Source organism: Aythya ferina (assembly GCF_964211825.1).
Source record: "Aythya ferina genome assembly, chromosome: 4".
Classification (NCBI taxonomy): domain Eukaryota; kingdom Metazoa; phylum Chordata; class Aves; order Anseriformes; family Anatidae; genus Aythya; species Aythya ferina.
In genome coordinates this window covers 33,357,787-33,384,328 of record NC_140300.1, presented here as the reverse complement: position 1 = coordinate 33,384,328, position 26,542 = coordinate 33,357,787, and the positions used below count along the sequence as shown (strand labels likewise).

Below are 26,542 nucleotides of genomic sequence, written 5' to 3'. Positions count from 1 at the left end.
CAAAAATGTAAGTGCGTGGGAGTGGTTCTCATTCATGCACCAAAAAGAGGAGGACAGCTGTAGACAGCCAGTGAGTAACATTGATGTTGACAATAGCAGGCTGCCTTTGTTCGGCAAGATGAATTCTTAATGCCCTAAGTGTGGTATCAAAGTATAAACTTAAAAACTAAGTCTCAGAAGCTTCCTGTACAGCAGATCTGTCTTCAGCTTCCTTTCCAGAATAGCAGAGTCCTGAACTGTTTTGAGCACTTTGATTTTTTTTCTTTTTCCAATCTCTGTTCTTCCTTGTAGTGATCTTTTCTCAGTAATACTTACATGGCAATTAAGCCCTTTACAAGTCACCTAGGATCCGGTACTTTAAGCTGCTGTCTTTACATTATATTAAATTTTCTCTAACTCATTTCCTTATTTTTCCCATATGGAAAGCCCTTACACAAACAGTTCTTTAGTGGACAATAAAATAATTTGAATGGCAGCCATCCAATCTGGACTTTCTATAGATAAGTGGCTTGGGTATGCATGAGAAGCAATGAATTTTTTATTATTCAGGCACGTTATGGTGTAGCCAAAGGGGCTTTCCTCTTCTGAATGGGGGAGCGGGGAGGTCAGGTAAAAAGATGCATGTGTGATTTCTGCTTTACCCCCACAATTTTCCACTGGAGGTTAAGAGAAAGGGTTCCCCCTTCAATTTTTCCATTGTCTACTTTTCTCTGTCTCCACAAAACATTTTGTTGTGCCTACCTTGTGGTGGTGAAAATAGCATTATGTTCATGCCACTAGTGTTTATTCAGAGTTCACAATGAAACAATATGACTCTCTGAGGCAAGGTGGCTGCTAAACTGGCATTAACATGATAGGAAGAGCCCACATTTTCATCTTGGATTCTTTGGAATGACTTAGAAATGTTTGTAAACATTTTCTTTGAGGAATGGCATCTTTGTCTGCTTTTTTTCCCAGCCTTCCAGATAAGAAGGCACCTGATCTTAAAGGCTTAACTGTCCCAGCTTTACCTGGTCCTGGACTAGAAGAAATCTGATTACTCCTGGTCTCCCTGGAAGAAACCATAGCAGTGCAGTTGAACAGGTGATGGATATTAAACGCAGGAACAGTACACATGGAAAGACTTAATTTAGCTCTATCATTGTTGCTTAGCTGACAGATGTCAACAAACTGACAACAACAACCCGCTGAACTATTTCCAGTCCCATAGCAATTAAGCATGTTGGTCAGACCAAAGTCAAAAGCTGTGTTTTAGTGCAGAGAAAGCCAAAAAACATAGAAGGCTAGATTTGCTGTATTTTTTTTTGAAGGCATTACTGAGGAAGAAGAGATGTTATTCCCTTGTTACTTCATTAGCTGGTGGAAGAAGCATTTCCCCTCAGATGCGTATCTCTTGGCTTCAATTTCTTTTGCTGCTTGGAAGGATCTGGGTACACATCATTTGTCTCAAAGATAGTGCTCTAACAGCTAGCTACTGAGCTTTTGCTGGTGGGTTGCTTTCAACCTCCCCTGAGGAAGCTGTTCTGCTTTTTATAAGCACTTATATATAACTAAACCAGTGATCAGAGCAAGAAAAAGTGTGCTGATGTAAAGCTGAGTGAGTAGGCTGCTGTTCTGAGAGGATGAAGATGTTTGAGCTTTTTAAATTTTTTTTTTGACCAGATAGACAGTAAATCAGAACTCTGGCAGAAGTCTGAAAGTCTGAACCGTCAAGCTAAAGTCATTAACGTTTTCCCCAACAAAGCAACAGCAAATACTTCACACACAGTGAAGACTGTTACTGCAAAAGAATAGAGAAGTTGCTCTAACTCCAGCAGTTAAAACACTTGCCCACGAGATGCAAACACAGTTGAACTCCCTACAGGCAGGAGAAGGAGTTGAGCCTTGGTCTCCCACATCCTGACCCTGGCCTGTTGTTCTCCTCTGCTGTAGCTGCAAATGCCTGCTGCAAATAGTTTTGTTTCAACAGGGAATTGGACACGAATTTGCAAATGATTATTGTGTGTGTGCATGTGAGAGGCAGAGGGTAAATGGTTTGACAGAGAAAGATATACCCTACTTTTCTGAGAAACTGTGATATTCCTGCTAGGAGGACAAAAATGCTTCCAGGGCAGTTAAATCACTGGTATCTCCAGTGCAGAAGACAACAGCAGCCTCCTAAAAATGCTAGAAAGGTATCCCCTCCCTGGTGCATGGCTGCGCGGGTTTTGTTGTCATAAAAACTGAAACTAATACAAGTCATTCTTCAAGATAACCTTTTCTGAACATACTTATAATGAATCTTTCATTTCTAGGTAACAAAATGACAGTGTTAATTTTTATCATCTGTGAAACTTGATTAATGAGCTCCTAGGTGCAGTGGGCTACGCTCTGAAATGAATAGCGTGCTCCTGAAAATGCTACATCACTTCTTGTCTGGGCGGAGGGGAAGACGTTTGTGCAGTCTCCACCTCTCTACGCCCTCTTCCTCAGCGAGAAAATCAGATACGATAATGAACGTGGTGCTTGTTGGCTGGGGAGAGAGCTGAATGTCACTGCTGATGAGGAGCCTGCGGCTGGCTACACTGAGTGCTGTTTCTGCAGGGAAACCTTTAGAATAAATTCTAATTAAAATGCATTCCTAGAAATGGGTCCCTGACCTATCTCCTCCTTACAGTAAATTATTCTGCTTCTAGATTAATACTGGTGCTATATACCTTTTGAGCTGATACAACTTTTCCACCATGCTAGACCGCTGCTTTTCCCACCGCATGCCTCTTTGCTGGTGAGTGGGCGTACCATTGTGTCACTGTTCCATGGTAATCTGAAGAGCGAGAGGGAATCCTCTGTGGTCTCCTGCAAGCACTGCTTTCAAGTAGAGCTGCGTGGGCTGTGTTTATTTGTGAGATATGAATGCGTCCCCACCGTTAGAATGACTTTAAGAAAGGGGTTTCCCTAAGCCTGGGGTGTAGGTTAAACCTTGAGATAGATATATATTTGCCTCCAAACCGCTTAGTTGTCATTTGATTCAGAGAGCCTTTATTGAGACTAGTGCCTTCTAACCTAGCAGACACGGAGATGAGCACCTCGCCTGACAATGGTGAGTAACTGCTGCATTCGGAGCTGGCATCGCTGTGTCCCTGCCTAGCCTCAGGATGAAATCATGTGCATCTTTTTCATCTACCAAAAAAGATTTCAAATCCCAAACCTTGTATTCTAAGAGGTTTTTTTTTTTTTTTAACTTTTATTTTCTTCACAATTGTGTATAAATCATGTGATTTCATGCACATTTATACTCTGCTGTAGCACAGTTTTTGTACTCTCTTTTCTCCTACAAGGCTGGACAGTGAATGATACAGGAACAGTAAAGCATTATTGCCATGTAGAGCATTTGGGCTATGTCAAACTCTTACTTTAGAGTAAATCTAATGTTAAAAAGACTCAGTGCACATCTACTGGGTTTGACCCATGCTTCTTCCTTGGGTAACATTTCTGCTGAAACTTTAGGAAATTTTACCCGTTCTGTAGAGTTTGGGATGTGCCCTGTGCTACGGGCTCTGATGAGCAGCCACAGGATTCCCTTGGCTGGGCCTGTGATTAGGAAACAGAAGGGCCCTTTATCCACATCTGCTACAAATTGTTTTCTGTAGTCCATGTAGCATTTGAGGGTGGTCCGGGGCTGTGGGCTGGGTGGTTTTTGCTTGCCTTGTTGCTGTGAATTAACATTAATGCTTCATCCCAGAAAAAGTTTTGAAGCATTTCAACCCCGAGTAAGGAATACTTGGAGTCACAGCGTAAGAAATTTCAAGTGGTACATTTTCGGTTAATAGGCATAAACAGAGTGAGCTGTGAGGATTATTGAGGCTTGTGTAGAAGGAAAAGAAAGCAAATTTATGCACGTTTTTTTTTTTTTTTTCTCTCTGTGTTTTAATTCCTTGCCTGATAAAATATAAAGCTGCGGTACTTGTAGCCGTTGCAGTGAGAATTAACCCTTCTGTCTTCAGAGCCAGCGGTGTTTGCTGCCAGAGGGCCTGCACAACCATTACACTAGGATAGCTGTAGGACTCTCTGCTCCAGTTCCCCCTTCTCAAACCAAAGTAAGAGTTGTCAGTACATCTATGAGAACTTAAAAATGCTCACAGCAACCCACCCAGAAAGCTGTGGAAAAAGAGTTTCTTAAAGGGTCGTCTTCCCTTCACATGCTGCTGGATCCTTAGTACACCAAGATATACTGCTGGCAGAGTCCTAATTTCCAGCAGTGAGAGTATCCCATTATCAGAAGTGTGGGCACACTAGAGTGTATACAAAGCAACAAGCATTTCGCAGGTCTCTGAGAGCTGTTTAGCACTTGTGTTCCTGCCAGCCAAACTGTGCCAAGCTTTTCTGCAATGGAATGGGTTTGTCAGATCATTCCTAGTTTTCTATAGGCTCATTTCTTCTTTCTTATTTTGTTCTGAGATTTTGAAGCTTAGATGGAGAGTTTGAAGTTTATATAAATCTGAGCTGAGCTCCTCATCTGAATCAGATTCTTACCTTCTTAGTGTTAGGCTTCTGCTCTTGCAGCTGTACAACTTTTTGTGGTAGGTGTGCTTGTATCTTGAATACTTTTCTCATAAACTCATCTCCTTCCCAGCCACGTGGACCCTGTCCTTGGAGCAATCTTTCTATTAACGTGGCAAGTTACCTATTTATACTCCACAGATCTGTTTCCAAAGTCAGTGGACTTAATAGATCCTAAATCATTTCTCTCTTGGCTTGGATTGCACAAGGAAGTTCCATTGTTTCTCTTTCCCTTCACATCACAGTTGTATTGTTGGGAGATGTCCATTGAAAATTTTTCAGAAAATCATCTCTGGCACTATCGATTGTTATAATATTTATTAATCTTGCTTTTATCTTGCAGCATTTTTCCTTTCTACTTCTGCATGTTATCTTCTGGAATTATTTCTGTCCGTACTTTGACAGTGAATAATAACAAAAAAAAATATCTTTCACTGCATAATTTAGAGCTGACATTTAACAAACAGCTAAGTATTTCCTTCCCATCTTGCCCACCCTCAAATAATTTGTCATGCTAATTGAAGTTAGATACAGAACAGGAGTAAAGTACCCTTGGGAAGGCTTCCTGCAGTGCTCTTAGATGACATACGCCTGGTTTATACGTGTTCTTCTGAAGAACTGTATATTTGGCAGAGTTCACTGTTTGACAGATTTGTGATTTCTTGATAAATTGCCTTTAAACAAATTAAATAGATTTATTGCTGAAGGCTTTATTTTATTTCATCACTGCATTCTGTAAATCTTTAATAAAATAATTCATATTCTATTAACAAGGATTCCCCTTCATAGACTTCGGGCAATAAGTACGTTCAAAGTATCATTGCCTTTGCCCCCAGGTCTTTGTGCAATGATGGGCGCTGGTCAAACCCAACATTTTCCAGTAAAGAACTGAGGCCCCTCATTTTCAATACTTTTAGGAGAAATATGTGCAGTATCTGAAAATCAGTGATAGGATATGTATGAATATGAGAGAGGCTCAAATAACAGAAAGTTAAAATTCATTTTCATATACAGGAAGAAAAATGTTGAGATTTTGTTTTCAGGCAATGTTTTTGGTTGCAGACATCATCATATATCTTCTAGCAACTTCTTGGTACGTTGTAAATCACTCCAAAACATTAAAGCGTAGCGCAAACACACACACACACCAACTCATAACCTTGTAATAATTAGAGGTTAGTAGTATTTTCTTCTTTCTGTGGATTCCAGTGATGGGAGAGGGAAGAAGGTGACTTTGTAGGAATCCAGGAAAGCACTGAGGACTTGAGGTATATTGTGCATGGCTTTGACAACTTGATCATACTTGACTTCTCTTCGTCACTTCTTATGTGACTCTTGCACATTAGAGTTGTAGCCATAATATTTTTGGCAAGGAATTTAGGTTTTGAAGCCTTTCAAATTGTCTTCTGTGCTTTAGATTCATCTGTGCAGATGTCTGTGTGGAATGACTTACGTTGAGCTTTGCTCTGGGCATGACCCTGGCTGCTTTTGGTAATATTTGTGCCGTTGATTTCTACTTGAAGGGGTTTATACTCACATGGGAATATTTTACTCACTTTGAAGATCTTAAGAAGTACATCTAAATCTGAAGATGTTTAGAAATCATTAAATGGACAAATTTCTGAAGAAATAACTATGTCTGTAAAATGTTTTCCATTCTGGTTTAATGTAAGAAAAAAGTGATGTATTGATTTTTCAATCCAGGTCATGTACTTAAAAACAGGATTTATACCCACTACTTCAACTAGTTTGTGTGTGTCAATAGAAATGTTTTCAGACACCCTATTGTAAGACCAAAGAGCTGCACGGCAGATGCTGCCTATCTGTACAAAGCCAGCCTGCTACCTCCCATGCGAGACAGTGAATGCAGAGATTGCACTGTGCGTTTGCATTTCCTGGACTGCTGCCAAACAGCTTGCAGCGCAGAGCCTCTCCAGAGTCCCATCTACGTCGTGCAGAAAACCAGGCTTTTAGTTCTGGGTAGAAATAGTGCGTTCAGCCTTTAATTGCCTCGTTCTTCAGTCTGGTCCACTGCAACAGCCTTCAGTTGTTTTGGGTCTTGATTTATTTCAGTCATTGCACAGTTTGAGATTAGTTCAAGAAATTAAATAGAGTGCTTATCAAGTTCTGGATATCACAGATTTGTGGCATCTGTGAATTAGGTTTTTGGGGATGTTTGCTCTTCTGACTCTACTGCTACCATAACCAAGGAAAATTGTGCTTAATGGGGAGATCAGTTTTAAGTATTCAGAGTTAAATCTCCCTGCAGCACACAATGCAGGTACCAGTTTCATTTTATCTGAATCTAATTGGGCAAGACAGCTGAAGAACCTAACAACTTTCTATTTTTCGCACAAATAAAATGTCAGACTTTAAATATATGATTAGAAAAGGTCTAATATTGAAGTTTCAGCACTATCAGGAAATAACAGGGGGAGGAGAGGACTGGCAGATCTTGCTGTCTTTGTGGGTTTTCTTGTGCTGCATTTACATGACTGAAGCTGCATTTTCAGCAAAGAGCGTGGATGCAAAAGCAGGAAGACATGTAATAGCTGGTTGAAGTCTGGCTGCACTGAACATTAGTGCTATTTACGAGTATTAAACCTGGGACTATCTAGGGAGGAAGACGTCACAGAAATATTAAGTTGTATTTTTAACTTTCTCAGAGTTATGGGTCAAGAAAAAAAATCCTGAAGTCTCTATTGCTGTATCGATTTAGTTTCCGTATATGTTGCTTAGGATCTTTTTCATCAAATGCTTATTTGTTTCTTTGGTTGCTCTTCCATTTTGATCACATTTACAGTAATAATCCATTTCTTTCCCCCCCCCCCCCTCCTACGCAACAGCCACACACAGTGTGTAACCTGCTGGCTTGTTTATCAACAGCATTTATGATTATATATGTTCCACTTTGTTTTGGAGCTATTTTGCAATTTGGGTATTACTTAAATGATGTAATTTTACTTGGCCTGTCTGTGACGGTTAGTCCTGGATCTTTTGCTTTACAAAAAATGTGTTTCAGTGGAAAGGTAACTTATTCTTGGGTTTGTTCCTTATGCCTAGTTTGCAAGTATTTACTTCATTATTTTTTTTTTCTGGCATGCTAGCTGTTTTCTGCTCCTTCCATTGAGACAATGTCAGTTTATGGTGGTGTTCAGTTAAATTGAATCATTGGATAGAGTGTGTGTGTGGAGAAACCTGACAATATTTTCTCTCCCTTTCCTGCCTTGTTTAGGCCGACTCAGTTCTGAGATTCATCTTACACTGCATCCCCACAAAATATTGCTTTGGCACAACACAGGAACAAGTGAATTACAAAGTGTGTTTGGGGAAAATGGAATGAAGGTTGAGGAAGATAGGATGCACTTAAGCTAGCACTGGATTTGGAGAAAGAAAAAGAATGTGGCAGGAGGCAAAATGAGAGCAGTGCACGTTTAACGTTCACAATATAGATGTTTTTGAAATGTGCTTTGGGTAACATTTTGAAGCTCTAGTTTGAGTGCCTATGTGGCCTTTTATTTTATAATTATTATTTTATAAGAATTAGTCTTCTTGTTGCTCTGTGTGGAGGTTTTTTTTTTTTTTTTTTTTTTTTTCTTTTCTTTCCAAATATGTTTTCTGCATGTGGAAAACTTCCTTGTTTTTAATACAAATTAGTACTCCAACCAAAAAGAGCTTTTTTGTCCTGTTCACATATATTTAGGAAGCACTTAAGGCTTGGATTATCACTGGAGCACTGATAAATCTGGTAGGAGAGCACCAAGGAATTTTGTATGCTTTTTACTATATATCTTCAATTGTGGCTAAAACACATAAATCTGTGAGCAAAACAAATCCTGTTTTACTTCAGAGCATTCCTGTTCTTAAAAGCCTTGACAGAAAGCAGAAAATTTATGTAATTCTGAGCAATCCTTTACATTATAGTATTTATAAATGTAAATGTATTTACATTTACATTTACATTATAACCTCCCCTATTTCCTACGTAGCCTTGATTCTTTGAAGTAGCTGCATTTTTATCCACCTTGGCTTCAATTTGTCTGATCCAATAAAAACCCTACAGCATTAAATTGCATACTGTAGTTGTAAAATCTTCTAGTTGTTTTTATAAAAGTGCGCATGTTTTGCACAATAACCTCGATGCCTCTTGTTTGGTTTGTAACCAGATTTAGATGTAGCACAATTTGCACTGCCAACACAGGTTGGATTCATTGCAGTAATTTTTTTTTTTTTGTTGTGAAGAATCAAAATGATTTGGGGGAAAAAATAAAGAATAAAAGACCTTTCAGGAGAGACACACTTCAGGACAAAGCCTTAAGAAACGAAAGGCAAGGCCATTACCCTGCATCAACACAGTCTCCAAAACTCGTTTGGAGAACAGCGGAGGCAAATCAAAGCAGGTGCCAGGCTCTACTGTGTGCATTGCTCCAGCTCTCACGGCAGTGAGGTCTGCTTTTCCCCACAGCTTGGACTGTTCAGAAGAGGGAGGATGTACTCTGGTGCTATGACCATGAAATAGCTTCTGGTAGCTGGACCGGCTGGTAAAGACATATTAAATCAGGGTGCCCGGTGCTGTGGGGCATGCAGCAAAATCTGCATATGACTAAGAGTCAGGAGATGCGTACCACGGACTTTGCAAAGCCATGCAGGAGGGATCCCCCCACCCCCAGCAGGTGGTGGCAGCAGGACTTCTGGAGAACTGCTGCTCTGTGATAGCTGGGTCTTCAGCTGGGCCAAGCACTGAGTTGGGAATTGTCAGCTTTAGCAGCTCCTTTGCAGAGCAGGGCCACGGAGAACCCAGAGCAGCCAGTGCAGTGGCCTGGAGCACTCCCCAGCACATCCCACTGAACTGATCTGTTGCTGCAGAACCAGCAAGTCACACAAGGAATCTTTCCATGTCCTTCACTTTTTTACTCCCCAAAGCTTTCTTTACTTGCTGTTGCATAAACTTCACCCACATAGGAATCCTCTTTATTGTCAGTTCTAACCTGCATCACTTTAACACGGCTCATTTTTTCAGCATGGGGGATGTCATAGTGTGTGTAACTGGCATATGGGTCTGAGGATGCTGAAGTGCCCAGTGGGATGCATTAGGGATGAAATAGTGGTCTGAATTCTGGTGGTGGTGGGTTTTTCTGTGTGTTTTTATTTTTATTTTTCATTTTTTCCTCTTCAAACCAGATTTGGTTTAGTGTGTTCATTTTTTTTGTTTGTTTTGTTTTGGTGGAGGTTGGGAGTGTTCATTCCACGTCAACATTTTTCAAAACTGGTATTTTGTTAGATACCTAAATGCCCAGTGTAGGCATCCCAAAATAAGGCTTAATTCTTATTAGTACCAAATGTCAGCAGCACCCATTAAAATCAAATGAATACAGCTTTCCATACTTCAACATGTTTTTGTTATGATTAAACAGACACTCATAAAACTCAGACAAGCTGGAATCAAGTTGCATATGAAACTGAATTTACATTTTTTCTTAATAGGATCCTTGTAATTAGTGATTACCAGATGCATTTAAAATGTGTGAAATGTCTGCTGGAAAGGAGAATTAAGCAGGGGAGGAATGCCAAACACCTCAGATCTTCTCCTGGCAAACTTTTATTTTACACTTCTGCTCTGCACATAGATGAAGCAGCATGGTTTCTATAAAATGTTCAGCTGTGGTTTCACATTAATTTGATGTTACCAATAAAGAGAATGGCTTGTAATTGAAAACTTATTTGGTTATAAATGGCAGGTTCCACTCTTGATCGCTTCCTGCTTTATTCCAGTGGTCACATTGTCATCCTTCCACCAGGCGTTATGAAATCTCTTAGGTCATGATAAAGCTCTAATCTCCCAGTTTTCTAACACCAACAACTATAACAACGCAGTGGCTTTGACACTTTGATCTCAAGTGTATAATAACACTTCTGGACTCCTTTTCTGATGGGGTGTCCCACGTATCCTGAAGAAACTCACCCAGTGCTGTCCCTGGCCTGCAGCACAGGCAGCAGAATGGCTCCTGGGGGTGAGGTGGCAGTGGCTCAGTCCCTGTGCCATCTGTTCTCCCGCTTGTCATGTAGAGGTGATGGTACTTCACAACATACACAGCTTGCTTTCTTCATGTTTGGGCTTCTCATCTGAAAGAATTATTTATATGTGAACTACTTAGTGTGACTGTTACCCCATTGTATGTCCTTTTGTCTGGGAAGGGTGTTTTTTTTTTCCCCTTCTTCTCTTTGGAAATGCAGTGCTAGACAGTAACTAGCCCCGAAGAGCAGGAAGCTTGTTAGGAGCTTGTATAGTTCTTGAACAATGCACTTGTGCACAATAACTTACACAAGCCTCCTTTTCTTTTCTCTTCAAGTGATCTGTATCAGGCTCACTACTCATTCTCTTAAATTTGGAGTAATAGTCTTACTGTATCCTTCCACAAAGCATATGAATTTACAGGTCAATCTGAGGACATACATGAACTCTAGAGTATTTAAAATAGTTGGTTCTTTTAGAATGAATAATAATAAAAGCCTTTCACAACACTTCCAGTATTTTTGTGGCTACTGACAGCTTTGCTCCTTGGGGAGATTCCTGCTACCACAGCTGGAGAGTGATAGTCCTCTTGCCCTTGCAAAACTGTCCCTGCTAGAGTGGTGGGTTTAAGAGGAGATGATGGTGGGAAGGAGAAAGTAGATTCCTGGCCTACATGTAAGCCATTTATTGTATATAAAGAAAAAAACAGGAATGCAGACAAGATGTTATGATCTCTTCTTGTGATTACACAATTAAGTTGTTCTTCCTAGATTATTAACCTTTTTGTTTCCCTCTAAGTGTACTTTTTTTTTTTTTTTTTCCTCTCTGTTTCTAACAGATTCACTCTGAGCAGCTCAAAAGGAAGAATAAAGAGGCAGAGGATCTCCTTGAATTGTGTCTCCATCAGTGTGGTGAGATGGAAAGGTATTAAAGTATCTTAACTCTATGTGGAGAAGCTTCTCCCTTTATTTATTTATTTTAAAATTAATTTACATTATGCTTTGGAACTATACAATCAGGTATTTTCTGCATTTGTCAGTCAATTTCTCTTTCAGAGACCCAGACTAATACATTTTTTTCCTACTGTAATCTGTCCTGTGGAGGTCTGCATCAGTTCTGGTTAAACAAGTGAAATATGGGCTTTTTTTTTTTTTTTGTACTGAGAAGAGCATGATCACAGAATAGCGTAGGTTGGAAGGGACCTGGAGGTCACCTGGACCAGCAGGGCTGAGGTCAGATTGCTCAGCCTGCTTAGGCAAGTTTTTAATATTTCTGAGTATGGAGATTTCACAACCTCCTTGGGCTGGTTGCTTCTTTGTGGAGTAATACTAGTTCTACTGATAACGGCAGGAAAAGAGGTTGCACTGTAGGAAGGAGAGATACTTTATACAGATAGAGAGGTCACAATATTGCTAACAGCTTTCAGTGAGTCTGTGACTGTGATGACCTGTTTCTAAGACTGTCGGTGAGTCATGGGGAGATTTAAGACAACAAATGATGCTGAGTATTTCGATGAACAGCTGTATTCAGTAAGACAAACTCTGACCAAATAAAAATAAATAAATAAAAAATCCAGGTAGCTGAGAATGATTAAAAGATAGCTTTAGAATTAAGCTTAATGCGCATATATGAGAGGAAAAACAAAAACAAAACTTTTTAAGGAAAGTGTAGTTTGTTTTGTGAAGTTTACAGAATAGTACTCTACCCTTCTTTCTTCCTGAAAGAAGCATTTTTTGTTCCAGTTAGTTTATTGAGAAATAACTGGACATTGAAATCCCTTGGGATTTCCGATTTATTTAAGACATTGTGTGCTGCTAGTGTAGTTTGACTCTAGCATGTTTCTGCGAGGGGAGGGAGGTGTCAAGTCTCCCTCCTGGTGCTGGCATCCCTGGTGAGACCAGGTGCCGGTTGCTGGCAGTTCAAGCCCTGGATCTGTGACGCAGACAGCTGTGCAGCGAGCTTCCTCTCTGTTTCATTTTGGCTGCCTAACAGCTACCACAGGCAAGAAGTTGGCTTGACTTAACAGGGCTGGTTGTCCTCCATCAGCTACTGTAAGTTAAATTTCCTGGCTGAATTTCCTAATGGTGCTCTCCTGTTTGTTCTGCCTGCACCATTAGTAGGTAACTGAAAATAGCGAAGGTCCACAGGGGTGAAACTGACCCAAATGAATCACTGACTTGTTTTCCTGCAAGGGTGCAGCTCAGCTGTGAACCCAGATCTGTGAGGCTTGGTGACGCATCGACATCCTGCCCAAGGGTGAGCTCGGAGGCAAAAGGGGCAGTGCACAGGTCTTGTTTGGTTTGTGGTGATGCCTGATTCAGGAAGAGAAAGATCGGTGGTGTAAAGCACCAGTTAAAAACCTCAAACATATAAAATTGCATCAGGATTGCAGCTTTCCACAGAAATGAGTGCATGCAGGGTCTGAATAGACACCTGGTACTCACGCTGGAGTGAGCAGTCAGTTTAGAAAGAGCTGTGGGAGGGTGACAGTTTCAAAAAGGTACCTGCTGGGGCTAGGAGAGTGTTGTAAAAGGGATTCAAGCTTTTCTGGCTATTGGTCTTCATAAGAAAAGTGCAGGCACTTGAAAACATTATTTTCACTCTGCTTTAGATTTGTCTCCCTTCTTGTTGTTAACTCTTAGTTTTTGGTTCTTTCAATGCTTTCCTGCCATCTCCCACCATCTTCCTGCATGTGTGCATGTCAGTGGAGGAGTTCATCTGCTCCAGAAAGCACGTGCTAGTCGGTGGCCCTGCTTGGCTCAGCTTTCCATTTTGTTGATTTTTCATGGCAAAACTTCAATTCCCTTTGCACCAGCGATCCACACGCAGTTGCATGAGTCCTGGGTGATGAGTCTGGGTGCTCCGTTACAGATGACTGTCTCTCTGGAGAAGCAGTAACTCACTCACAGCTCGTTTTAAAACACAGCGAAATTCGTGAAAATAATTTCATTGACTTTCCAGGGGTTTGAAGTCATCCCAAATTCTGTCCATCAGGAAGAAATTTCGTTATGGTTTTGGTAGTGTAATTAAGCAGAAGATCCAAGTGAAAGGGGAACAATGTTCTCTTCTTGATGTGCAGGCTGTGGTGTACAGAAGTGAGGAGGCACTATTGAAGTGCAGTCCCAGAGAGTCCCAAACCTTCACGCACAGAGGGGCGCAGAGCTGTGCAGTAACTGACATCTAATGGGATTTAATGTGAGCCAGCTAGTTGCCATCTTCTTGCACATCCCATATTTGTTGAGGGTAATAGTCAAAGGCTGGAAAAGCACTGAGTACCTGGATATCAGTAGCTTTACTTCTTTCTTCAGTGAGACAGAACAAATTAGAGATGCAGCTTCAGTGAATCACTGCGCCCTTTTTTGGCTTCTTTTCTGAGAAACCAGATGTGTTTCCATTGCACCTCTTTTGTTGTTGTGATTTGTGTAATTCTTAAAATTAAGCAAAACTATTAAAGAATAATTGTTTCTGTTCACATTAACGGCACAGCTTCTCCAGATGTGGCATTTGACAGCCAAACAGCTGCTGGCTATTAAATGTTCCTTAAAAGCTCCATTCCTTTGTCGTAAAGGGAACAGAAGTGTAGGGACGTTTATGGGGTGACAGGCAGATGTTTTGGCTGCATCACATTTGAGCGAAAGTTTAAGCATTTCTCTGCTCTAGTCTCAGTACATACATGTTTTAACCCCCTATCATACACCTTGCCTTATGGAGCTCTCTTCTTGGGACTGGGGCAAGATTATCTTTAATCTCAAACTTAATTCCTGAGTAACAGTGCCAGCACTTTTTTTCCACAGCATCTGGGAGCTCTCATTCTAGAGACAGTGCAGGTCTCCTAGGTGGATCTCAGCTGCTGCTGGTGTCTGGGTTTCCAGCTATGCTTTTGAAATACTGGGTGATTTTCTGGGGGTAATATTTGAGTTAAAAAAAGGAAGTTGGAAATAGATTGGAAAAAAAAAAAACAAAAAAAAAAAACTATTTCTAGAAGCTTTTTTTTTTTTTTTTTTTTTGTTCTCTTTTTAAATTATATCCTCGCAGTTGACAAAGGCAGGTGTTCTTTTTGTGTTTGCACTGGTGCAGTATGCTTTGTGACTAATAAACCATCTCTTACCGTGGGGGGTGTGAGGCAGAATGTAGAATTAATGCAGTTCAATTTTAAGAGATCTGGCTCAAATTCCACTCAGAGTTTAGGCTCAGGAGATCTGCTCGTGAGGTGTTGAGTAGTGGAATGGCACCACCGATTCTTAGGGAGCTGCATGATTTTAAGTGTTGTTTGTCAGCTCAGGAACTGGTGGTTTGTTAACGGCTTACAAAAGCTGCAAGAGTTCATGAGGCTGAAAAAAAGAATCTGCAACAAAAGACTTGTTTTCATGGCAAAACTTTGTTCATCCCATTGCTTGTTAAAATTTTGTTCATCCCATTGCTTGTTAGACCAGAAATTCTTTGCCATTTAGTCTTAGGTGGGTAAGATTTTAATATAAAAATCCTAAGGTATTTAGAAGGAAAAAAACTATGAATTATACAAAACCAAATTAAGAGAGCAAAAATCCTTTAAAATCATATACAACATAAGAGAATAACCTAGTTCTGCAGTAAACAGTCTTTAAAAATTATATGCCTGATTTCTATTCCCATTTCAAATATATTTCTAGCATGGGTTAGATTACAAATTCTGTAACCCAGCTCTCTTCTTTCTCAAATTCTAAAGGCCTTTTTCTGAAACGAATGAAGTGCTTTATCATAAATTGGGGAAATATTAGCTGAAATGGCTTTTCTTTGCTGGAGGGAATGATGTTTTAATTTATCCGAACCAGTTTGTTCTCCTTAATTCAAATGCAGAAATTTACACCCTTCTATTAATCTGCTCTTTAGGCTTAGTGAAGCAAAAATCTGAGGTCCAAAATGCCCACCCAAGGGGATGAAGTATGTGTTTAACTCCTAGACTCTGGAATTCATTTCCCGTCAAAATATGACTCCATGGTGTTGGCATCTGGCTGTAAATCCTGGCTTAAAACCTTTTTCCACGATTGTTTATGGTGTATATTTGTGCTTTCACCAATCACAGGTGAATGAGTCCAGCAACCAGCCTTGAAATTATTATTTCAAGTAGTTATATGCATTCAGTACTAAATTAGCATTTGGCAGTAGATGCATTGAGACACGCTGTAGGTGTGCCCGCTGTTGCTGGTTCACAGCGAAATGCAGGGAGAGCCAAGAGCTCACAAACGGTATCGACAGCAGCGCTGGGACTCTGCGCAGGGCTCCTACCCAACTGGTTGATAAGCAGATATTTCTTGGCCATGAATCTACGCTGTGGCAAGCCCAAAGCGTGTGGCTCATCAAAAGACCGTGGAGCAGGCCTGGAAATGGCTGCTGCTCTGTAATGGAAACGTGTGTTATCATGGAGTTGTTCTGCCTCATGCTTCTTCTCTTGATGCGGAGAAGCCTGATTGCAAAGTGCCCTTGGCTCTGCTGGGAGCTGTTGGTTTCCACATCTCAAGTTTCTTCTCTGGTGCCATAACATGCTCCGGCTTTAGTGATACTTTTGGGCCAAAGATAGGTTTTTGCTTTGGCTGTTAAACGCATAATTTAATAAAACTCGCTGTGCACGTATAACCACAGCTTCATAGCATAGCCCTCTGAGGACAGAATAGCATGTTTATTTATTTATTTATTTATTTTTTAACTGCGTGACATTGATCTACATGGGAATTTTAGTTCCAGTCATGTACAAAGCATATGCTGGTCACACTTTTATTCTGGCTCCCAGCTGAGACACTGAGTTGCTATAAAAAGTATGCAACCATTTATAAATAATTAACCACAAAAAGCTGTTAAAGCCTAGGAATTAAAATAGCATGAAGATGTATCATAGAGCAAAAAGAGTAAAATGCTTTAACGGCAGCAAGGTGAATACAAAGGGGAAATGAAAATATCTTTAATCTGATGCACAGCTGATCTCAAACAGTGAAATCCTGAATGGCAATTTTCAAAAGGAAGAGAACAGACCTAAGGAATTTTTTATTCTTGGAGGACACAGGTAGAATGATGTCGACTACTACTTTTCATGTATGATATGGAAATTATGAGCATAGATATGCTCTCTCCTTTTCCTGCAAACTGCTAAAATTTACATTGAGCAACCAGCTGCCTTTGTTACATCTGTAGGTGCTGCTTCCATGTCAAATGTTTTAATTATCTCAGCAGAGGAAACTGAGGAAGTCAGTCAAAATTTACAAAGCGTTAATATTCTAAATTTTTAATTGGCTTCTGCTTTAATTGTAGTACAATGTGTAAATAGGATATTGTGTATTTTTTATTTCTTCCTATTTTTATACTTAAGAAAGTTTTTACACATAGAAGGGATATACTTTGCCCCATATCAGTGCACGATTTTTTTTTTATTTTTTTTATTTTTTAATATTCTCTAATGATAGATTTTACAAAGCATGCATCTCTAAAGTTTGACTGGGTTTCAGTTTAATGACTTTTCCAAAAGGTTTTTTTTTTTTTTTTTTGCTTTCCTTAAAAAAGCATAATTAGTGAAAACCAAAATACCCAATTTTAGAAAATGTTGGCAATGATGCAACATAATAAGGATGGTAATGGTGCAGAAACACGTCTGTGAACTTCACAAAACCAAAAGTAGTTCTGGAAGACTTGCTTTCTGTGGAAGTTAAATGCTGTGTGCCCTCTAGAGCTCACCAGGGGAAGCTCAGGTAATCATCGAGAATTGTCTTCTGTGGTAGCTCCTAATCACTGTTATCACAAAGGTATTCAAGCACTCAGATATCTGTGTGCTCTGAATGTACCGTCTGTAAAATGGAACTGTACTACAGATATGATTAGCATTTTACATACCTCACAATAAATGTACCCTTCTAAATATCAAAGTGGCTAATACTCTTTTAAAATATGATCAAAACACCTCAGTCTAAAACCTAGGGGGGAGGGGGAGGGGGGGCAAAACCAAAGCCCTGAGGAACCTAGCCAACAAAATATTTTTCTGATATTCATGACAATGTTGAAGCACGTGGATATTACAGAGCACCAATCCGTTTGTAGGGGTTGGAGTCTATTGTGGTTCTCTTCCTTTTTTTTTTTTTTTTTTTTTTTTTTTTTTTTCCTTTTTCTTTTTTACTGGCATTACTGGTTCTTGCTCCTTCTCTTGCCCAGATACTGTTAAGCCTGGGAAGAACATAGACAGAAAGGGAAGAGCCCAAGGTGAATACCAGGTACAGCCTGAAGTAAGACAAACTGCAGGGAGAAGAGCAATGAACACTTCCTGGCTGCAAAGAAATACTTAAAGCCCTCCCACCATCTTTACGGGGGATTTCCCAGCTTGATTCATGCTCTGATCTCAGGAGGCTGTGGTCAGACACCTCCTCTCGCTGTGGCTGAACCAGCAGCAGAGATGAGTGCAGCCTGCCTTGGTGCTCGCAACTGCACTCCTGCCAGAGATTGCTGCTCGTCTTTTACTTTCTTCAGAGCTGCACCTAGGAACTGCTCCTTTCTCTTGAGCAGTTGTTTTACTCTAAGCTGCTTTATTTCACTTTAAAGGGTTTGAGCTGACTACTTTGACGCAGCCAGGTGTGTGGGTTGTGCCAGCAGTTAAGGATGGTGATTTGCAGTGGAGAGGTAGTGAAAGGTAGAAGGTGGATGGTGTTGTACATTTAAGCTCTTTGGAGCAGGACATGTGACTGCAACCCTGGGCAATGAGCAAAAAATAGTCTGTATGAGAAGCCACTTGTAGGCAAGAGTTTTTTCTCTCAGCTAAGTTGGCTGCTGTACTGATCTCACACAGGAGGTGTGTGGAGCAAAAGAAGAGAAGAGCTGCTATCTCTCACCAATGGTTGGCTGTCCAAGCAGATAAAAAACTGAAGCTTTGACAGCTCACTCTGAAAATATCAGCCTGTGGTTTTAACAGCTATGTCCTAAATCCCTCAATACTGCTCAGTAACCTCACTTTACTTAACCTCTCCCCTACTCTTGCCACATTTTTAGGGCTTCTAAGGGAGCAGTTGCAGCAATTTCTCCCTTACTATGCAAATATCATTTAATGCACTTTTCCTGAAACTGCACCACAGGTGCCTTCTTCTGTGCTGTAACTTCCCAAGCTTTTCAAGCCCCCAGTTCTCTGTGCAGAGTATATCCAAATCTGTTGGGCAAAGCAGGGCTCATGCTAGGTCAGGTGCAGGAGTCTGAATGAGCTGAAGCTGCTGTTTTTCAGGGAAGTAGGCCTGAGAGAAAAGGGTGGTTGTTACTGATGTTGCTGAGTCGGCATTATGCATCTCCTTAAAAGTGAAGCCTCAAAGCTCAGCTGTTGGTCTTGCTGCTTCCTGAGAACTTACTGTTCAAGAAGCTCAGCACACATTTGGTTAAGGAAGACCAGTGCAAGTGGAACTGTCCAGGATGTTGCAGTTTTTCAGAAAGACATAAGGTAGCTGGCTTTCTTTCTCAAGCTCCCTTGTTTTCCTTCTCTAGTTTTCCTCTTGCTTTGTGAGTATTTGTGTTGAAAAGACGTGTGGCTCCTTGGTCCCGTGACTGCCTGAAGCCCTGCGTATCCCCTCAGACCAGAAGTGAAAGGGAAGCTGAGCAGCCTCAGACCTTGCTCGCATGCCCAGCCCCACAAGCTGCCACGCAGAGCCTGTGCCACCCGGGCTCGTCCGCCGCCCCCACGGCACGGAGGCTTTGAAACCACCGCAGGCTTTCAGAGCAGCTGCAGCCTGCTGCACGCCCATGAGGCGTATGGAAATGTGCACCAAGGAAGTCTTTCTCTTGCTCAGCGTGCCTCTAGCTGGCCATAATTCCCTTTCAAAGGGGTCTGACAAAACACAGTGCTCTTTTTGGTTGGGTGCTTTGTTTGAACTCGCTCTGGCAAACGTGTTGGTTTAATACAAACAACAACAAAAAGCTTAGGACGAGGAAGCATCTTTCTCTATAGAAGAAAACTCATGTGATGTGCTCTGGTGAACGAGGACCTTTCACAGGGCCAAAAGTCCTATTTTCTGTTTGTAAGTCTAGCTCTCAAAACACACGCAAATATCCTGCCATGAAAACTTCTCTTCCTTTCATGCTGTGGCTCCACATAGACAAGGTAGTTTGAAGGGGCAGGACACTTGATGGGCACTAAAACTGAGAGTGACTTGCTGCCAGCTCGCCCAGCATAATCCTGTCTCAGGTTCAGTGCTTGATGGTGCAGGCAGGGTTCACGGTAACTCTGCAAATGCCGTTCCAGCTTGTCCAGCTCCTGGGCAGCAAATCAAATCCAACCTTTTGAGTCTTCCTTGTCCTTGTTTCCTGCTGCTGGAATGTTGCTGCAGTTCCTCTGCAGATGACTTTGCATCCATGCTTAATGCAGTATGTTCCTGTTAAAGGCTCCATGAGTAAATAGCGAGTGTAATAAAATGCGTCATTTTATCCTCTCAGCACAAAATTCACTTCATTTATTTAGTCTTATGATTAGGATAGATGAGTTTGTTTATTGGATAATGTTGCTATTAGCCTCTCAGCAGTTTCCTCAGAACCTGCAGTGCGATCCCTGTGGATTGTCTGTCTGAACTGTGATAAATGTAACCAGTAAATTCTAACTGCTTTCAATTTTTTGGTAGTTCAAATGACGGACTTAGTATTTTCTGCCTAAATTGAGATGTAACATTGCCATATCCTGATTGCTAATACTTCCGAGCCTTGCTGTTGGCTTTCTGGTCACATACTGTATATATTTGGAGTTGTTTTAAGCTGATTTGGAAATAAAAGTCTAAATTACCAAAAGAGAGAAGTATTTTTTTTAAAAAACTTAGGTTGGGTCTAGGGTTTTGGTGGTTTGGTTTTGATTATGTTCCTGAAAGTCACATTCCACAACTACGATGTATTGAATGAGTCAACCCTAATTGCTAGCTCCTTCTGCAAATTTGGAGCATGCCACTAAGTGGACTTAAGTCCTGAGTGTCCCTAGCAGAGACTGAAAGATAATGGTTTTCCCAGAAAACAAATATCTCTTTAGTATCCAGAACAGACCTATTTTTATAAGGTATGAATATTTTTAGTAGGAACTTGCAGGGGAAAAAAATGAAAATACATGTCAGGTGTCTATTATGAAATATTACAGAAAATGAAACGTACAATGAAAAATAAATCATTAACTGAGCATCTAGTTTTGGAGTTTAAAACCAAGTTAACTGTATTGATAGCATTTTTGATATCGATGAATTTTAACATTCTAGAAACTGGGGGTGGGTGGGGATGAGGGTGCATTGAAGTCTGCAAAAAATCCCCAGAAGGGTTGACTAGGATTTCTACACACAAGGTAGTAAAATTGATAAGGACTGCTTGTTTAAATATTTTAAATGGATTTCTGCCACCACGCTCTTACAGATTGCATGTGTGAGACTGCTTGAGTGCTCGCTATGCACCAGGAAGGAAGGTAGCAAGAGCTCAGTGCAGGACTAGCTCTGCTGTGTCTTGTCACGTTAAGATGACAGCTGACAAATTTACTTTTTTTGCGCTTCTAGTTCCTCTGCAAAGCATCATATTGCTATTTCTTTTTAAGCAGGTGTGAAAGTAAAGAGCTTGATGCTGAAATAAGAAACCTGATAGAGAGGAGTAGCACTTTCACATCACATGAGGACCCTGAAGCTGTTGCCCAAGAAAGTCCGAACCATCAGAGAGCTTCGTGTTCCCTAAAGGTAAACACAGACTCCTTTTGCAGTTGTTTATCTGTGAGGGAAGAACATCCAGGCAACATTTCCTTGTGTGACTTGGTTATGCAGGACTTTTTTTTTTTTTTTTTTTTTTTTTTTATAATTTCTAAAACGATACACTGAATTTGCAATGTATTTTTCTGATACGACTACTTTCTGCTGTGAAGAAGACAAAGTGAGAAGATGCTTTTTATAGGGTTTTAAAAGGTCAACTAAAACTGCTGATTATCTAAAGTACCATCCTGTGTAGCCAGCTGTGCAAAACTGTGCACACCAAGAGGAATAACGTTTTCTTATGGTTGCTGTGTTTGTTAGCTCTGATTTAATGGAGGATGTGAAGATATGTGAGGAAGATAGATCTTTGGGAGATCTATCATGGTATTTAGATAAATAAGAAGCAAGCACTGAAGGAGAAAAATGCAATTTAAAACTTGTGTTTCTGTGGTATTATAAATGGAGAATTGTAAGTCACCTGCCAAGGTGGTTTGTGTTGCTTGCAGTGAAGCAGCACTTAATAAGCATGACAGAAATTTGTTCAAGGTTTCGGTCCTTTACTCTGAAACAGCAAGCTGCTTTTTATCATGCAATAGGAGGTGAAAAGGAAATTCTTCTTTTCTGCAATCTGGGAAAGGAAGGAGATAGAGGTGTGGGAAGAGAGAAGTGATGAAGCTGTGAATGGCAGCTCCCTGTGAGAAGGGACAACACACTTACCTGCCTGTGTTACTGCACCAGGAGGAAAAGGAAATCTCTGAAGGCAGTGCTCCTCCGTGTGATACAGGAAATTGATGAGGCGGTAAAGGAGAGATGACTCTCTTCTATGAAATGCAGAATTACACATAGCTCTTTTCACATGTAAACCGCCATTTCCAAAATGACTCATGACCTCAGGGCAAAAAATGGAGCAGAGCCACAGGGCTAGGAGCTAAGGATATGCCACAGGGTCAGGCTAGTGGGTTTAGAGGCAGGGAAAGAGAAGCCAGGAGGAGGAATGGGGATTCCCAGCCCCAATGATGAATAAGAAGGTGAAGCAGAAGACAGATCTGACAGTAGAATCGGCTAGTATTAAGCTATGAAATTATTGGTGAGAACAGCAAGCTACAAATGGTCTGTGGAAACACACAGTTCCCATGTTAGCCTCTCTGACAGGAGATGCAGGCACAGATTTGGAGGTGTGAGGGAGAAAAAGAAAGGATGTACATGTCCCAGCCACTTCTGTAGGGTGTTTCAGTGCTTCCCTCAGAATATCATGGTGGTATTCCATCTGTATTTTTTTTTTTAATACTTTTTGTATTTAAAGCACTTCCCACTGGAAGGTGTGTGTGTGTTGCTTATGTAGATAAGAGAAGAAAGTTGAAGATATTTCCATGCTACGAATACGTTAGCTATTTATTATTTGTATTTTTAAGTCAAAGAGGTTTTCACTTGTGTGCTTATTGACTTGGACTTCAAATGACAGCTTGACAACTGTGATAAGCTCCAGCAACTTCAGTAAAAGAAACTAGGAGTGCACGTGACAGATCGTTTTTTTTAAATATGTTATTTTTCAAAACACAAATTTATTATCCTTTCAATTATGAACACTCTAAAATAGTATTAAAAAAGGAAAAAGAAAATGTCAGTTTGTGAAATGAGATGGTGATCTAGACTTAAAATGAGTGCTAAATTCTTTATGTAGGAATTGGGAAAAAGATGATAATGAAACAAGAGTGTATCCCTCACTATAGTGTTAGAACTCTATCAGGAAGTTTTTTGGCAGAGCAAGCAAGCCATTTTTATTTTCATTCTGTAATTTATCCTGGAATAAGGAGTATGAATTGCATGCTGTAGAATGACATTTCCTTCTGAGATCACAGCAGTTTTGAAATTGTTACCTGGAAGTATCTGTAAACAAATTCCTTAGACTTTTTTTTTTTTTTTTTTTTTTTTTTTCCCCAATATTTTTTTTTTTTCCCATAAAAATATTTATTGTGGTTTTAAAGGCAAATATCTGAGAGAGAGAATACCAGAATGGACAGAATTAATTCTCTGCACTTCCTTCCCTCTATGGTTCCTTCATCTGTAGTAGTTTAATTCTGGCTTATCATGATGCTATGTTTTCCTGCTCCTGGAGATCCTGGAGAGCAAAATGCATGAGGAAACAATGAAGTCCATGCAGGCTGCAAGAGCCTTTTGGTGTACTGGGGTCCTTGACACCCACATAAGGTCTATTGGTCTCATATAAGGGACCGAGTGCCTGTGTCCTTGTATGTACTTTCCTTAGGTGAACAAACTGTTTCCTTTTTAAGCTGAAAAAAGAGGTGAGACATTAGCATGGCATCAGTATTTTACACTGATGTAAGCTCTTCTCACTATAACGAAATACATTTACTTTTGTTAGACCTACAGACAAAAAAGAAAAAGAGAAACATGATGAAATCTTTACTGATGAAAGCAATTAACAATTTCTAATTCATATCTACTTGCCTATTGCCCTTTTCTTCTGCAACATCATTTACTTACTGCTGCAATGTATAGCAGGAGTGTACGTGAACAAGGATTGCAAAGCTGTAGTCTGTGAAACTGCCTATCTGACTCAGGAGGGAAAGGGTTCCTTATTCTCTCTTTTAGAGTGGGAAATTCAAGGCCAAAGGAATCAAGCAACTTGCTGTTTTAATATTAGAAATCAAAGAAATGTGTTTCATAACATAAAAACAACGTCTCACTTTCAAATTTAAATATAAAGCTGATTATATTCAACTGAAGTAAGTTAGACTGAACATTATGCATCAAAATACTGATGTTACTAAAAGTACTCATGCAGTGTTTTCAGTATATGTATGGCTTAATCAAGATTTTATACACAAGAAGGATGTGTTCTGGGGGAAGGAAGGGATGATAAAAAATATCAGATGGGAAAGGAAGAACAGCAATTAAATTGAGCAGTGTGTCAACATAAAGTAAAGTAAGGATTATTGGCAGAGGTTATATATTTTATGTGATCAATTGGTAGCTCAAGAATACCAGACTCCCAAGTATTTGAACTCTTTTGGGTGCAAAGAGAGAAAGGAAATAAATAAATAAAGGACTGTCTGTTCTTGCACCGATTATGTTGTAAAACTCAAAATAGCCTGTTTGCTACTTGTATAAATTGTTATCCAATTAGAGTATCATGAAATTGGATTTTTATCTTCAGGCCTGACTTTGCAAGCGCTTAAATAGCCATGTCCTTGTGGTTAGTCTCATTAGCGATGAAGGAAAGCAATGGATAAAGGAAATCCTGAAACAGAAAGCTGTGTGATGGTGTACTTACTCTGAAGCCACATCTTGCTCTAATTTTATCTGGTTCCCACATATTAAGGAACACATTCAAATTTGCACTGTTATTTTCCTGTTAGAGTTTGTACTAACTGAACAAGGCAAAATGTTGAGGCTGACATGCTTGTTCAAGGGAAAATCCCTTTTTAACACATTTGTCTGGGTGAAGCACGTGGACTGGGTCGAGACAGGAAGAGTTTCTTTTTCTGGTTTAGGAGCTGATGTTATTCTTTGACTAAGATTTCTCAGTTTTTACCATTTTACCATGTGAACCACAACAGGAAAAAGGTTAGCAATGGATAACGTAGGAAGCACTGCTGGTATAATAAATGTTTTATTCCAGAAGCTTTTATTTTATACAATTTTGTTTAATGCAGAGTAACAGATTTCAGAGCACTTGTGAAAATGTTTCAAAGCCAAAAGGAGAGCTTGACCAAAATGTAAGCAAACAGATTTTCCAAAAGCCACCAAATTTTTACTGAGGTTCATCTCAGAGTAAATCTGGCTTCTACAAATCTGAAACTGAACAGCATAACTTGAAAAATCTTCAGGCAGATACCTGATAGGGTAGGAAGAAAAAAAAGAGATTTTACAATTTTCTCATCATCAGGGAAAAATTTGCTTTTACTTAGTGCAAGCAATTTACTGGTTCTTGGTTTCACTGCAGTGTCCGAACAGACAGTTTTCAGAAGTGACAAGTGGCTTTCGTTATCTTGTGTGTGCCTATTTTGTAATACTGTAACAAAAGCCTTTCCCAGAATAAAGAGCCATCACTCTCTGAAAAATGAGAACTTCTAACTTCTGGTGGTGCTGATGCTTTTGAGAGGATTCAGTGCTGGCCAGAGTTCCAAGGCTCTGATTTCAATCTCATTGCAAGCATCCCCAAAATGACTACAAGCCTTTTACACCCAGAAATGTCAGATCTTCTTAGAATACAAATAATTGTTATTTTTAAACAGGGAGAGGAGGAAGAGGGGAAGGAATTTCAAAGTCACTGCTAGTAGAAATGACATAATTTCATAGAAACCAAGTAGAAATTAATAAAAGACTTGGCAGTTAAGCTTACTCTGCCCTTGTAGGTGGGGTTGTGTGCTGCTACTTGTGAGAGTCACCTAGGTGAGTTCAAGGGGCAGCAAGTGCTTCCTGGTCCCTTTTGCTTCCTGGGAAGACTTTTTTCTGTGCTGGATATCTGGTGGGCTTACTCCTTCTACTCGCAGCAGTCAGTCTGCAGGAGATCCTGGCTCCCAGCTTGCTGCCGGCCATCCCTGGCAGCCATGCTCTGAAGTTTCTGAAGCTTTCTTCCCCGAGTGTGCTCCAACTGCTTGCCATAAAAGTGTTTTCCCCTTCACAGCAGTCTTTAAAATAAGACAGCTGTGAACAAAAGTGGAAGGTAAGATGAGCATTGTCTGTCGCAAAGATGAGAGCTGCCTGATGATTTTGGAAGAGTAGTTTAACTTTGTCACCATTGTCTGTGGCATGGACAAAAATCATAAATGCCTAGGATAATGTTTTGTGTGCTTGCATGTGGGTATGGACAGGGAGGAAAAGAAAAAGGATTGTGAAGGATGGAAGAGAAAACTGAGTGTTGGAGAGTGAAGGGTTGGAAAAAGAAGTGTAAAGGTCCTACTAAGAACTCGTGCTATTTCAGAGAATGTAAAGGTTTTAAATCATGATTCACTGACATTACAGGAGGTTTCAGGCTTACTCAAGCTCCCTGCAGGTGGAGGTTTGCTCGATATAGTGTTTTCTTAGTATATTTCATCATGTTCTGATCTGTTGTCGTAATGGAGATAGAGCAGGGTGAGCCAAGGACAAGAATGGTTTGTGTGGACATTAAGAAAGGATTTTTACAGTACACATAGGCAGAAGAAAAACTGTCAGCCATTCTAGGAGGAGCCAGACCTGATCAGCTGTCCAAAGAAAGAAAATGATCATTCTTGTATCAATTCACAAACTACAGCACTCGCTCTGTTGGAAAGCAAAATCTGCTTGTTCT

At 40.2% G+C, this 26,542-nt stretch overlaps 1 protein-coding gene across 10 annotated transcripts in view; it reads left to right on the top strand.

The window, feature by feature from the left end:
- The window catches only part of TNIP3 (TNFAIP3 interacting protein 3), a 70,163-nt gene that overhangs the window by 8,443 nt on the left and 35,178 nt on the right, over positions 1-26,542 (top strand). For 2 of the 10 annotated variants that reach the window (XM_084518798.1, XM_084518799.1), the window contains exons 2-3: positions 11,391-11,476; positions 21,105-21,237. In XM_084518798.1, coding sequence (XP_084374924.1) covers positions 11,469-11,476; positions 21,105-21,237 — 141 coding nt within the window. In that variant the 5' untranslated portion in view covers positions 11,391-11,468. Of the gene's footprint in view, positions 1-2,746; positions 2,765-2,958; positions 3,080-11,390; positions 11,477-18,625; positions 18,990-21,101; positions 21,238-26,542 lie in introns of those variants that run through there. The other 8 variants (XM_084518800.1, XM_084518796.1, XM_084518795.1 and 5 more) reach the window with 8 other exon arrangements.